At 42.9% G+C, this 13,481-nt stretch overlaps 1 protein-coding gene across 2 annotated transcripts in view; it reads right to left on the reverse strand.

Moving 5' to 3' along the window:
• Positions 1-3,614: 3,614 nt before the first annotated feature.
• LOC138601937 (tenascin-like) overlaps positions 3,615-13,481 on the reverse strand; it is a 35,073-nt gene continuing 25,206 nt past the window's right edge. Inside the window, exons 17-28 of one of the 2 annotated variants that reach the window (XM_069673258.1) lie at positions 11,250-11,522; positions 10,849-10,975; positions 9,548-9,687; positions 9,292-9,411; positions 9,001-9,144; positions 8,789-8,919; positions 7,262-7,394; positions 6,771-6,922; positions 6,518-6,614; positions 6,271-6,432; positions 5,233-5,396; positions 3,615-4,288 (exon numbers count right to left, since the gene is read on the reverse strand). In XM_069673258.1, the coding sequence (XP_069529359.1) occupies positions 4,178-4,288; positions 5,233-5,396; positions 6,271-6,432; positions 6,518-6,614; positions 6,771-6,922; positions 7,262-7,394; positions 8,789-8,919; positions 9,001-9,144; positions 9,292-9,411; positions 9,548-9,687; positions 10,849-10,975; positions 11,250-11,522 (1,754 nt within the window). In that variant the 3' untranslated portion in view covers positions 3,615-4,177. Of the gene's footprint in view, positions 4,289-5,232; positions 5,397-6,270; positions 6,433-6,517; positions 6,615-6,770; positions 6,923-7,261; positions 7,395-8,788; positions 8,920-9,000; positions 9,145-9,291; positions 9,412-9,547; positions 9,692-10,848; positions 10,976-11,249; positions 11,523-13,481 lie in introns of both variants that reach the window. The other variant, XM_069673259.1, reaches the window with a different exon arrangement.

Here is a 13,481-nt window from a genome sequence, read left to right on the forward strand (position 1 = left end):
GCTAGCTAGGAAGCAGCTTGGCAGTTACTATAATGTATAACATGCCTGTGAAGGTTCTCAGTCATCCAGGTCATAGTAATTCGAAGCTTAATCCAAAAGGCAACTGGACTTGGTTGAAGTTGTTGAAGACGTTTCACCTCGCACCCGAAAGGCTTCTTCAGGTCTAAACTGACTGGTGGACAGAGCTGGAAATATAAGCCTCTGTAGGTCAGTAGAATGCTAATAGATGTGTAATCAAGAGTGAGTTGTTAACCAGGGCTGTTAACCTAATATAATGTACTGTAGCAGTTAAGCTAGCTGTGAAGCAGCTAGACTGTGACAATCAGTTATAGTCATGCTAGCTAGCATCTTTTCTGCTTTTAGCTAGCCAGGAAGCACCTTGAGAGTTACTATAACGTACAGCATAGCAGTTAAGCAAGCAAGAAATTACCTTGACTTTGACTACTTGGTAGCAAGAAGTACCTTGACTGTGACAAGTCTAGCTGGGAGGTACTTATGCACAGCATTGCTTTAAGGTAAATGCTAATTTCATGACGTTAGCATATACGTATGTTTACCATCAACTTCAACTTCCCTGAGGGGAACTTTTGCAGCCAGGTAAAAACTTAAAACACACAGAGACATTCAGTAGGCTCGTAGAATCCTGCTGAATAAGTCAGGGTCACCAAATCATCTGGGAACCATGAGTGCCTTTAAAGAGTTTTGTGTATGTTAAGATTCTTTAATGAATAAATGAAAACCCCGGGCGGCGCTACAGGAAAAGGAAAGGGATCACCAATATCAATATGATTCATCCTCTGGGGGTCATGAATCTCTGATTCAAATTCCATGGCAACCAAGTGATAGCTATTGAGTTATTCTAGGCAATGTGGATGACAAACCAACCTACCTTTTAACTTTTGCAGAACCAGGCTAGCTATTTCTTTTCCGGTTTCCATTCCTCATGCTAAGCTAAGCTATCTATCTCACTTGTGCCACAAGCATTGGTAAAAAAATATCCTTACATCAAACAAATTCCATTGACAGCTTCAAGAAAACTTGCTGCACTTACAACAGACACTGAATTTGCTTTACTGCATTGCTATACCTTTTACTTTGACAATTTCACCAGGGTAACTCCATAGAATACATATCATCTCTTGTTATCGGCTCTTATCTGTCCCCCTGACAAAAGGAAGTGATCGGGGTCATGGGAACTGTGGGTCTGATTTTGACAAACACGAGATAACTGTATAATCTCTTCCTAAACATTAGGGGGTACGATTATTGGAAGGGTTTTATTTGAATACTCTTTGGAGCTGTATTATAGAGGCGTTTTGACTCATGACCTCCTGGTCCTTATTTAGAAGCGTCTCAGGATGAAATCTGATCTCAGAGACATGCATTGGTAGAAATCCAGGTCAACAGTTATTTCTAAGTGGAAAACTCCCAGCTCTGTGCCAGCCGACATCCAGTGTCCCTAGTGTCATTCCTCATTGTCATATTCACGAAAAATGTTCCAACATCGTTAACCTTCAAAAGCTGAGAGTGTCACATGAAGATTGATCGGAGCAGGAATACTCAGAAACTATCGCTGTGATCGTCACCAGACCAAACATTCAGTTGTGCCCGGGCTGATCTCGAGGAGGATCGGATGTGAGAGGCTCAAATGTGCCCATTAAAGTGAGGTACACAACAAACAAACAAACAGTACCAGAAGCTGCAGAACACGATGAAATGATACATGCTACAAAGGTAGGCTCTGATCACAGGGCCACATGCCTGATGTTGAAATACTGCAATGACCTTAATACTGCTCGCAAGCCAAATGCAGCATAAAGTAGAACATGCAGATCAGTCAGGTTTAATTAAAATAATTCCTCATTCAGAGCTCGTGTGCTCTAAAGAAGTTGGCAAGTCTTCAAACCCTAAAGGCAATGAGTTCAACAGTCTCACGTCAGATGTGGAACAGTTTACATAAACGATGGATTTGATGAAAGATATTGATTTTGCAAACTTTGCGTGGGTTGCAAAGAAAAAAAAAGGCTCCAAAGGGCTCCAGTTGCAACAGAAAGATAACAGAGATTCAAACTAAACTCTGGAACAGAGAAGAGATCCTGGAGCAGAAATATTAGGCTTCACGAGAGCCAGCGAGTGTCTGTTCAACAGGTTCATAACAGAAGACTGAATGAGTTCTTCAAGCTTGATTTGACAGGGAGGTGAAGTCAGTATAAAGAGGCTTTAAGCTTCTGGGTTGGGAGTTAAAGTCCTTCTGCTGCAAAGAAATTCACCGAGATTTCATGTTTATAAAAATGAAGACTGTTTGCTTGAACATGTAATAAAGGGGTCTCCAGGTACCAAATTAAATGTATGACTAATACAACTGTAGATTACGGAAGCCCTAAGCAGACATGCATCCATACATTTTGTTTACTTCGTTTTCCCGTGATAACGAGTAATTTTTCGGTTGTTTTATCTTATTTATCTTGTTATCTCACTCGCGCAGCTGGTTTTCCCGTTACATCTAATTAATTTATCTCGTTATCTCCAGGTATCAAAGCTGGTTTTCTCGTGGTAACGGGATCACTTTCTGGTGATCTAGGAAACATAACAACAGGCTGCCATCGCCCACACTAATGAGGTCAGTTAAGCTTAAGGTTTGTTTTGTGCTTTTGCAGCTCTAGGGATACGAATTAATATAATTGACTAGAGTTGTGCATATCTTGAGATAACGAGATAAATAAGTCGAGATCTCGAGAAAACCAAGATTATCCTGCTATGGTAGGAAAACCAGCGTCGTTATCTCCAATAAAGAGAGTTGAGATCTTGAGAAAACAAATCAGGCTTTGTTATATCGAGATAATGAGATACATTAATCCGTTACAATGGGATAAGCAGCCCTGATGAAGAAAAACATTTGTTGAGATCTCGAGAAAACAACTGAAATTAAGTCGTTATCACGGGAAAGTATTGACATGTATGGATGCATATCTGCATGTCCGCTTCGGGCCTCCGTAGTAGATAACTGGTTAATCAAAGTATTTTATTTTCTCAAAAAGTCTTCCAACACCATGTTGGTGTATTTAATGTTGTCTTTTTAAAATCAAACAGTTTAAGGAAAGTAAAACTACTGTGGACAATCAAGAGTATAATTATTAAGTAAGAACATTTTGTCACCTTTATGTCTTATTTAATCAATTCTATAGTTAATTAACATATTCTTTGTGTACCTAAATAAGTGGCCTGTTGGACTGTTGCATGGGTTAACAAAAAAATATAAGATATTTGCTCTAATTGACACCTGCAAATTATGAGCCATTTAGCTTCCTCGCTAATGTAGCTAGCAGCAGTAGCATTAGTGCTTGTTATGGGTCTGATGATGCTAACTGAGACTCCTCAAGAACATGTTTCAGGGTTTTTTCCACAAATATCTGCTGTTATCATTAATTCTGAATATTTTTGATCCTTAAATTTCACTCAGGTTCTCTGTAAATAAACTCCTCTGTAGCACCAGACGACCACAGACTCACCAGTGCTGCATAGAGGGTCAACACTGCCATCTGCTGGAGGAGAGGTGGAATGACTTCATGTCTCTGTATAAAAAGAGCTCTCACACTTTTACACACTTTTATCAAACTAATATTTTTATTTGTATTGCAGGTTGCAGAGCATCATTCAGAGTTTTCTATCAAAATAAGCACAATTTAAATATGAATTCAAATGGCCTCCAAATGTTGATTGTACAGTAAATACATGATGTTATATAATTTATGCTCGACAGTGACTCAGTTTAAGATGGAGGAATTTAATTATTTCAACATTGACTTGTTATTTCTTTTGTGGATGTGACGACTATGTGCCTTTGACATGTGACTGATTCAGTGGATCCATTGACATAACTTTACACTCTCATATGAATACAGATCTTTGGTCCCAATAACACGTGTTATTTTACGTCCATTCATGCACAGCGACCTCACCGCTTCTTTCTTTATAATCACACATACACCTGTGCCAAAAAAACATCGAATCGTTTTTACTCTTTGGTGCAATGTTACCATGTTCATGATTCACAGCCAGAACTGAATAACATTCAGCGTGATTGTCTTTGTGTGTGTTTTAGAGAATGATCTGAGGCTGAGGGAGACACAGACGTTCAGGGGGGAGTGTGTGTGGAGACGAGGAGGGGCTCACGAGTCTATGATCGCTTTTTTCTGCTCTCAAAGTTTCTGAAGTTGGCGGGTCTGATCTTCATCTCTGCAAACTCGATCGAGTGTTCGTGGCCCTTCCAGTGGAACCAGTTGATCCCCTGTGGAAAAGACAGAAAGTGTTGGGAAAGAGGCTCAAATAGTGAGACATCGAACACATCAGAGTCAGCTTTCACTCAAACACAAATCCACCTGTTCTGGAAAAATCTGATTTGCTTCGATTACAACAAAGCAAAAAGTAAGCACTTACATAATGTGAGAGATGTTTAACATTTTATCTTCATTAATCACATTATTATTTTGTAAAATAACTGTTCTGGAAAATGTTTTTTTAAATGTTAGAATTTGGATGCTGCAGATTCAGTCACAAAACACTAATTCAGACTATGCGTTACATTAACACACACTGGACTTTTATACTGTCTGTACACTGCACTAATATTAATAATAAATAATATTTAATTTTATTCTCTGAGCTTTTTGCACTTTTTCAAAATCCTGCACATCTGTACAGTTTTTAATTACACCCGGTGTACATAATTTATATGATACGTATTGCTTTTCATATTTTTATCTTATTCTCTTTACTTATTTTTGTTCTAGTTCTGTGTTTATTGTTCTGCACCAAAATCACCAAAACAAATTCCTTGTATGTGTGAACCTACTCGGCAATAAACCTGATTCTGATTCTGAGGACTGGTCACAGTAATGTTTATTAAAATGCTCAGACAGCAAGAAAAGAACTAATACGGGCTATAAGATCCCCGTGAGTTTCTTTAAGGAAAGTGTGCTGCGAGGAGACAGATAATTGATTAAAATACTGTAAACAGCAGAAAGTAAAAAAGATAAGATCAATCACCGTCAATCACAGATTTATAACTAATAACTACTGAATATGAAAGTACATACGTACATCTTCAGTATACAAAAACAATGAGAACACAAGCACAACTGATTTATTTTGTTTGTTAGTTTCTTTGTTTAATCTTCCACCAATGAAAACTACAACACTGGATTCTTCCTGGTAACAGAGAGCTCTACGTACCTTACTGTGACTGTCGTCACCATATTTCCCCATCAGGTTGACCCGATGACAGTTCTTATACCAGAAGGCGCCTTTGTAGGACAAGGCGCAGTTTGTTACAGCGATGTCATTATCGTTGTCGTAGGTGGAGAAGGGCCGACCCTGGTGGTACGTCATGGAGTCGCCTGAAGGAGACATGAAGAGGGGAATTCACTAAGGATGAATTGCGGGCGCTGATAGCTCCGTAAATTGCGCATCATTTGCACCCGCTATCTGCTCCGTCTCAAGGTCTGATTCAGAAAGCTGATGATATTCAAGAGCAAGCACGCCCACAAAGTGTCGCAGATCCGTGCAGTCTGCTCTTGTTTAGTGTCTGATTGTGGAGAGAAGCTGTCTGCACCTCCACTCTCTGCTGCGCGGTGCTGCGCTCAGGCCAATGGAGAAAACGAATCAAGTTTTGTTGTATCGAGATAATGAGAAATTAATCCTTGGGACAAAGGGAAAACCAGCGCTATCTCAAGATAACCAAACAAAAGAATATGTCGAGCTCTTCAGAAAACTGAAATGAACTCATCCAGTTCCATCCAGCTCTCTTCAGACGGTAATATTTTCACTCGAAATGCGCGGAGCTGTTAGCCCTGCTGCTTGTGAGTTACGTGCTTTTTGCCACAAGGCCCATGTACAGTGGAAGGGGCTACATTTGACTCATTATAATGACTCATTTTAATACGTGCAAACGGCACCGGAGCACAGAGACGCTGTTTGCCCTGCAGCGCACTTTGGGGGGCATTCAACCCTCGGCGTGTGCTTGGAGAATGAGTCTTTTTGTGTCATTTGCACAGGTTTAGCGGACGCAAAAGCTGCGCGATCCTTTAGTGAGTCAGGCCCGAAGAGTGAAGCTCAGACCACAGAGATCATGTGTTCATGTGTGTTAATGTCTGAGCTAATTCAGTTAACGCTTTCATTTTCTTGCCAGTAGTTATGAGAAGATCGACATCCCTTCTCATATGTGTCTGTTTGTCCAACGATGTTCTTCTAATCCTAAGAAGTGCTACCTACCTGCTGTCCCGCTGTACGCTCCAATGTAGATCTTGTAGCGTGTTCTCGGCTCTGCAAGCGTCAGCTTGTCGTACTGAGCGTAGGCCGACTCCTCTTTGTCCCTCAGGTCCACTCGCAGCTCGTAATGTCCAGAGTTTGTGATTTTATGGAGGTTGGAGAGCCCTGTAAGAATTGAATATGTGTGAGTTGGGAAGGGAATAACAGAGAGAGGTCAGCGGGTAAGAGGAGAGAAGATGGATGCTTGTACCCAGCCAGAACTCATTGTTCATGTTGCCGAAGCCAGCGGTGTAGTTTTTCCAGTTCCTGTAGAATTCCAGCTTTCCATTCTGGCGTCGGAGGAAAACCTGAAGAGGAGCGACTGTCAGGAGTGTCACAACATTTTGAAAATAATCTTAACAAGCACTGCGAGGCTGTCTGGCAATAGCGTTGCATAACCCATTCAAGGTGAATTATGCTTTGAAAGGGACTTTTATTGGATTCCAGGGGCTTGATTCACTCACCAGCCATCCTCCGCCATCTGTGGTCATGTCACAGTAAACCTGGACGGCCTGCGTCTCCTCTCCTCCCACGTAGATGGTGTACAGTCCAGAGGTCGTCTCTCCGTTCAGCAGGATCTGAGCGCAGTCCTTCGGGCGTTTGTACAGCTGTCCAACTAGAAGCACAGATTAAAAAGACATCAGCTCGGAGACTTCAGACGACGCAGGTGCTTCATCTTCGTCTCTGTTAAATAAAGTGTTATGGTGTCGTGTGGGAATAAGAGCCTGGAAAGAGAGGAGGTTTAGAAAAGGGAAAAATCAAAGGTTTTTCCACTTGCAGCGATCCAGAAAGACTGAGGAGTAAGCACAGGTGGAGTATCACATTAAAGAGAGGAATTTGCTGTAGGAGGAATAATATCTTCTGGGCTGTTGTATAACCATCAACTGGAACTTTTAATGCTCAAAGTACCAGCAGGTCTACTTAATGTTGGAACGTAATAAATATTGATCCTTACTGGTGGTGAAGACGGTGTTGACGTGACGGCTCCTCTGGGCTCCAGCGATGGCCTGCAGTCTAACGTTGTACTCCGTGGAGCCGGTCAGCTGAGCCATGCTGTAAGAGGAGGCTGTCGGGCTGAGAACCACCTCCTGAATCAACGAACACATGAGCATTAAAAAAGCACAAACTGGAGATTTAACTTCAACATGTGCACATTTTGTTTATAAAGCCACTGGTTTTTATTTACGGGGAAACTACCAGAACACTCCATCAGCAATTTCTTTCACACAGCTGCACAAACTGCACAGGTCTTTTATTAAACGTTTAAGAATCGAACTATTGTATATTATTTATTTATATTTGTTTTGTTTATTTACTTATATTTAGGTTTCTTGACAGTAGAAGTACTGCTGTTTTGTTTGAGTGAACGAACTTTGCAATAAGTCTGATTCTGAAATGTGTCTCACATTAGTTATTCATCTTTATTTCTCACGCTTTTTAATAATATACAAGATATAAGGTTGGACTGTGTCCATTAAGTGCAGCATTCATGAACTACACAGACAACCTGAAGAATCCACAACAGATAACGGGTATTTTGTTGTTTCTTGTATATAAAGTTACTCTCCATAATGTCTGAGTTTCCTCGATCTCCGAACCCTCTGGCGATCATCTAAGTACGATAATGTCTCTGGGAGAGGCTGCGAACTTTTCGGGCATTCCGGTTTAGCCAGCGTTTAGTAATAAAGGACTTCTATACAAGAAGCGACCGCGTGTTTAGATCAAAAGTGAAGCGCATTTCACCCCTACAGGTATGTCTGCAAAATAAACACTGTCATTTCTAGGCTCATTAAATCCCCCGGAGGAGCGCACGTTCATCTGTTTGTGCTGAGTCTCAGTTTCACTGTAAACAGTTAGTCACACAGAGGCTGCACTCTGGCTTACTTCAGCGGGATGAAAAGATCGACCATTCATTCATTCTGATGCATTCGAGGAAGTCGGGAAATCTGACCGCTGAACGGCTTTCGTGACATGGCGTCAAGGGAACTTTTAGATCTAGAACAGATTGTTAGCCGTTAGCATGCAGATGTCTGTTATAGAGATTAATAAGAAGCTAAATCATCATCAGACGACGCTGATGGGAGCCGGGATGTCATTACGGCGCATTACGCTCCGCCTGCTTTTGCTCTCCACATGGACTGCTTTTCCTGCATACGCCGCAGCCTGCTGATACGTGATTGGTCAATATCACTTGGACTACAAATGCACAACAAACGGAAACACATTTCTATGTAGAATCTGAAAATTGATAGGTAGGTAGAGTACTCTATTTATTCCAGAGGGGAAATTAATAATGGATTGACACTCCCTGGGGGTGGAAAGTGATTACATAGCAGCCAAGAAGTTATGGACTTAAACCAAAACCTTTAAGTGTGCTTTGGGAAATGGCCATCAGTAATTTTGAGTTCACACAATGTGTTGTTTTTGGGGTTTAAACAAGAAAAAAACAGCAGTGATTGATCCGCTGTGAGGCTGAACGTACCCTGATTGTACCGTCAGCAGAGGAGAAGGTGAGTGTGTAACCCGTGACAGCGGCCTGCGGAGGCCTCCACGTGAGAGTCGCGCTGTCAGTCTGAATATTTATAGCTGTCAGATCCCGGGGAGGGTCCACGTCTGAAAAAATACAACGTCACACTGTAGATTAAAGACTTCTGAAGCTGCAGAATATGCTAGAATCATTCTCTTGAAGCATACCAGTGGTGAAGTCGGTAACAGCAGAGTCACTCTTGAGAGCTGCTTTCATTGCATGCACGTCGACTGTGTAGTGGGTTCCTGGAAACAGGGAGTCCATCTCAAACTCCACGATGTTCCCGGAAACATGCTCGACCACGGGGGACACTGTGAAGGAGGGTCACGTCAGTAAATCAAACTGCACTGTAAAAGTCATTCATTCTTTCAAAGCTGGAGGAAAGAAAACACAGTGATATAATTCTGTTTCCTGAAGGCAGCTGCAGATAAATAAAATTACCACAAATGGAAACACACCTGAGTCAACCCTGTAAGTAATGACGTAGCCATCGACGGTCGCCACAGACGGCTGCCACAGCAAGAGCGCTGAGGTGTCGGTGACATTAACTGCAATGAGACCCTGAGGTTTGTCCAAACCTGGAGGGCACAAACAGGATCACAGTGTCAACGCACATGGCTTCAATTCAGTCTTCTAGGAACTGACACCAACGTCAGGACTGACACAGGAGTTACGACTGTTTGGGCTATGTTTAGGAGGGGGAAGAGGGCCAACCTGTGGTCACAGTGTCAGTGCTGGGGTCGCTCTCCTCCAGACCTTTCACAGCACTCACAGTCACCTGGTAAACTTTGCCCGGGATCATGTTGGGCAGCAAAGTCTCAAAGATGCCGCCGTCCACAGTCAATATCATCGGGCTTCCTGTGGAGGAGAGACAACAAAATAAGAGTTCTAAATGAGTCCTGTGCTGCTTCAGAGGTTGACAATCACACTGTTATAAACTTTGTAGGCTAGAGAACAAGGCTTGGGCCTCTCGGTCCATCCTCTATTTTTGAGTGCCCTTGCCTTCGTAGTAGCCCCTTTAGAACAGAGCTCTAAGAGGTAGGAGTCCTTACCTAGGAAATCCAACACCACTCATTATGTCAGATTTCTCAAGCTGTCCCCTCACTTCTATTCATCTATTATTCATCTATCTATTATTTATACTTCTCATCCTGTTCAGGTTCGCAGGGGGCTGAAACCTATCTCAGCTTTCATTGGGCGAGAGGCGGGTACACCGTGGACTGATCGCCAATCAATCACAGGGCTGACACATAGAGACAGACAACCTTTAGCATTCAACCGGGATTCTGACCAGGAACCTTCTAACTGTGAGGCGAGGTCCGCCCTTAATGCTCCCCTATCATGCTATTACGGGGAGCTAATGCCATTATGGCAGGAAAAAATGCAATTTGGCTCTGTGCCTTTGGAGGACGCTATCCGCTTCCCCAGTGGGCCCTGGAAAACCTCCGCCAAGGTACGTAAAACGCGTCATCTGTCGGAGGCCAGGGTGCTCGCTAAACTACACCTCCTCAATCGAAGACGCCCGCCTCCGATGTCACGTCTCGTTCAAAATCGTCAGGTTTGAAATGTAGACTGCAGACCTGAAGATTTTTTAGACGATCCACTGGTATATTCTCGGCGTTTTTCAGCTTCTGTACCGCTCTGAGCTGTTGCTTGCAGCGAAAACGGTAGTATTTCACTCCAGCGTCTGTCGCTGGGTCGTTCCTTTCAGAGGGAGGGGCGCAATGCATGCTGGGTGTTGTAGGAATGTAGAATGGGTGAAACCACGAGCTGTTTGTACAACTTTCTCCACAGCTATGGCGCCAATTTCAAATATTATTGCTTCTATGGATTACAGAGAACACCAGCTTTGACTGACTGCGGCTTCTTCTAAAGGCTAAAATCTATTATATTGAAGCATAATTTAAACAAAGTGCAAAGTAACTAAAGCAACTAAAATTCAAATGTAAATCTAGTAGGAAACAAAATTAATACCAGCAGTTAAGTATAACAATGCAATAACCCTGTTTGATTACTTGCCTCCTTCAAAGGGCACGTAGGTGATTCTGTAGTTGTCCACCGGGGAGCGAGGCATGGACCAGTGAACCACGGCGGAGGACTCCGTCACCTCAGAGAAGTGAAGTCCCTTTGGAGTGCTCAGGCCTGCGAAGGTGCAAACAGAAATATGTGCAGACAGGAAAGCAGAAAAAAGGTGAATTAAAGCAGGAAAAGTAAAGCCAAGAACATCTGCTCAGAGGATCCAAGTTCAATTCCCGAAAGAGTATTTTCCATTAGAGTCAGACACGGAGTTAAGCCTAAACCAGAGGAATAAGGATGATTAGCAGGGCTGTGGGTTCAGTTCTCTGACAGCAGACGTGACACCAGAAAGTTTAGTCGTTAGTATAAAACTTCACACTCTGTGGGGTTTTAAATATACCTGTCTGAGCAACCCCTGTAATAGGTTGGGAGCGTTGGTCCAAGGTGACACCGTAAAGCTCGATTTCATACTCGGTGCCACCCATGAGTCCAGTTAAAACCTTGGTGCGTTCATCTCCACGGACGCTGTACTCCTGAGGGTGGGCTAATCTTTTGCTGTCTCTTATTTTGATCACAAATCGGTCGAAAATGTCGTCGTCGGCCGCCCACGACAGACGGAAACTATCGGCCGCGATGTCCGAGACAAAGAGATGCTCCACCTCCGGCTCAGCCTCTGGTTAGACAAGGAAACAGAACGTTGCAGCGGGTTTGGGTGTTTCCCCAGCAATATCATCAAGAGGCGGCCAAAGGTGTGGAAGAAGTCAGCAAACAGGTAAGAAGGTTCCAGGTGACAGAGGGAGGCCTTTTAGTCCACTTCAAATCTACCATGCTGAGGTGTCTGTTAGTGTAAATGAGTCAAAAACACCAAGCTACAAAGGCGCACGTTAAGGCGAATTAAGAAGACGAGATGCTTTTTGTGAGCTTTTATTCGGGTAAGTTGACGAAGGATTTCAGGATGGGTCTCTGTGCGTCTTCAAGGCCAGCCTCGACACATTCAGTGCAGTCAAAGAGGATGAAACAAATGAGGTTAGAGGTTAAATCAACAGACATTTCATGCTCAGAATGTCTCGTTGATTTATCAGTGTTTTCCTACTTCTGATACACTTTTAAATGTCTGTGTCCATCCACTGGAGTTATCAATAACCCAGTATGAAAAGGTGCTGAGAGTAACTTTATTCCCCATTTCTATGTGTCGGAACAAAATCAGAACTCTGAAGGAAAACACATTTTAAAATATGAAAACAAACAAAGTTGCTTGCTCATATTTTGGAGGTAAGAAGAAACAGACGGGAGCTGCACATCTCCTCCTCCCAGTGACGAAGCTGCATACCAAGAAAAGTGAGATCATTCTGGAAAAGAGGAGTGTTATAAGTTAGAGTTAGGGTTACAATACTGAGCTGAAGCCTCGCCATCAAAACGTGGCATTGAGCAAATTTTAACAGGACAATTTTTATTCACAAAAAGCATAAACATCAAAGGACTGTGCCTTTCATAGACCCGCCAGGTTGTGATGGTGAAACTTCAGAATAGGATCTTTACATTTAAAGGTGGGGTATCATGCTAATTTCAAGCGTCATATTTCTCTTCCTGTGGAGTAGCTTAGCATAATTTACAGTTTAAAAAACTCCTAATTTTTCTGCAGGCCCACATACAGCCTCTGCCTGTAACGACTCAGTCAGCTCTGCCCCTTTAAGAAACCCCGCCCCTACAAGCCCTCTTTCTTCTGATTGGCCAGCTCTCTGGAGCCTGCGGAGGGGCAGAACTCAGTGTAGCTGTGTCCCAATCAAGGGGCGACAGCCTTCGAAGGAATGCGGTCTACAAAGGACGCGCCATTCATAGACGCTAAAGCCAAACTGAAATTTGACTGGTCTACGGAGCATTTCCTGTTTGTGTCACCAGCTGTTCCCGCTCTTACCCTTGCGTCACCAAACGCTGCTCCTGTCGCTATTATTTTAAAGATAATTAGTTTCAAGAGCCCTTTGTTTTTTTTTAACATTTGTATCTCTAACTATTCGATTGAGTTGAAAGTTTATTCCTTCGGTCGCGTAAGAGTCCGCCATCTCGTTTGAATTGCCATGCAATGAATCTCGGGATACATCGGGCTGCGAAAGATGCACCTGATGGATCCTTCATGGCCCGGGAATAGGAGGACACATTTGTCAGCCACATCTGAAGGAGCCTTTGAAATGAGACAGCCTTCAACACGCCCCGTGACACAATCAGCCTTCAAATACGCCCTTCGAAGGATGCCGCCCCTGGATTGGAGTTGTTGGCAAAGAATAAACTTCCCTTTTTCTAATTGAAATGAATGTCTGGTGATCGTGTCCTTTGGAAAAGCCACAGCCAAAGAAACACTTTCTCCAAGACATTCTCAACCAACTTGACGAGCAGAGCTGTTGAGCAGAAATTGAGGCAGACTGAGCTGCTGGGTGGGCGTGTCCTTGAATTGAGTTCCTCCACTTTGTGACATCACAAATTGAAGAGCCTGGAAAAGAGTCTGTCTGAAAGCGTTTTTAGCAGGGGATTACTCCAACATACTTTTACCTACAGATTTGAAACTTCCCCCACATTTAGTCTGGACATCCAACAGTGTAACATTATATAAATGTGAAACAGCATAATACCCCCTCTT

Source organism: Semicossyphus pulcher, unplaced genomic scaffold (genome assembly GCF_022749685.1).
Source record: "Semicossyphus pulcher isolate SPU_LCO1_2020_fin unplaced genomic scaffold, fSemPul1.0.p SCAF_22, whole genome shotgun sequence".
NCBI lineage: Eukaryota > Metazoa > Chordata > Actinopteri > Labriformes > Labridae > Semicossyphus > Semicossyphus pulcher.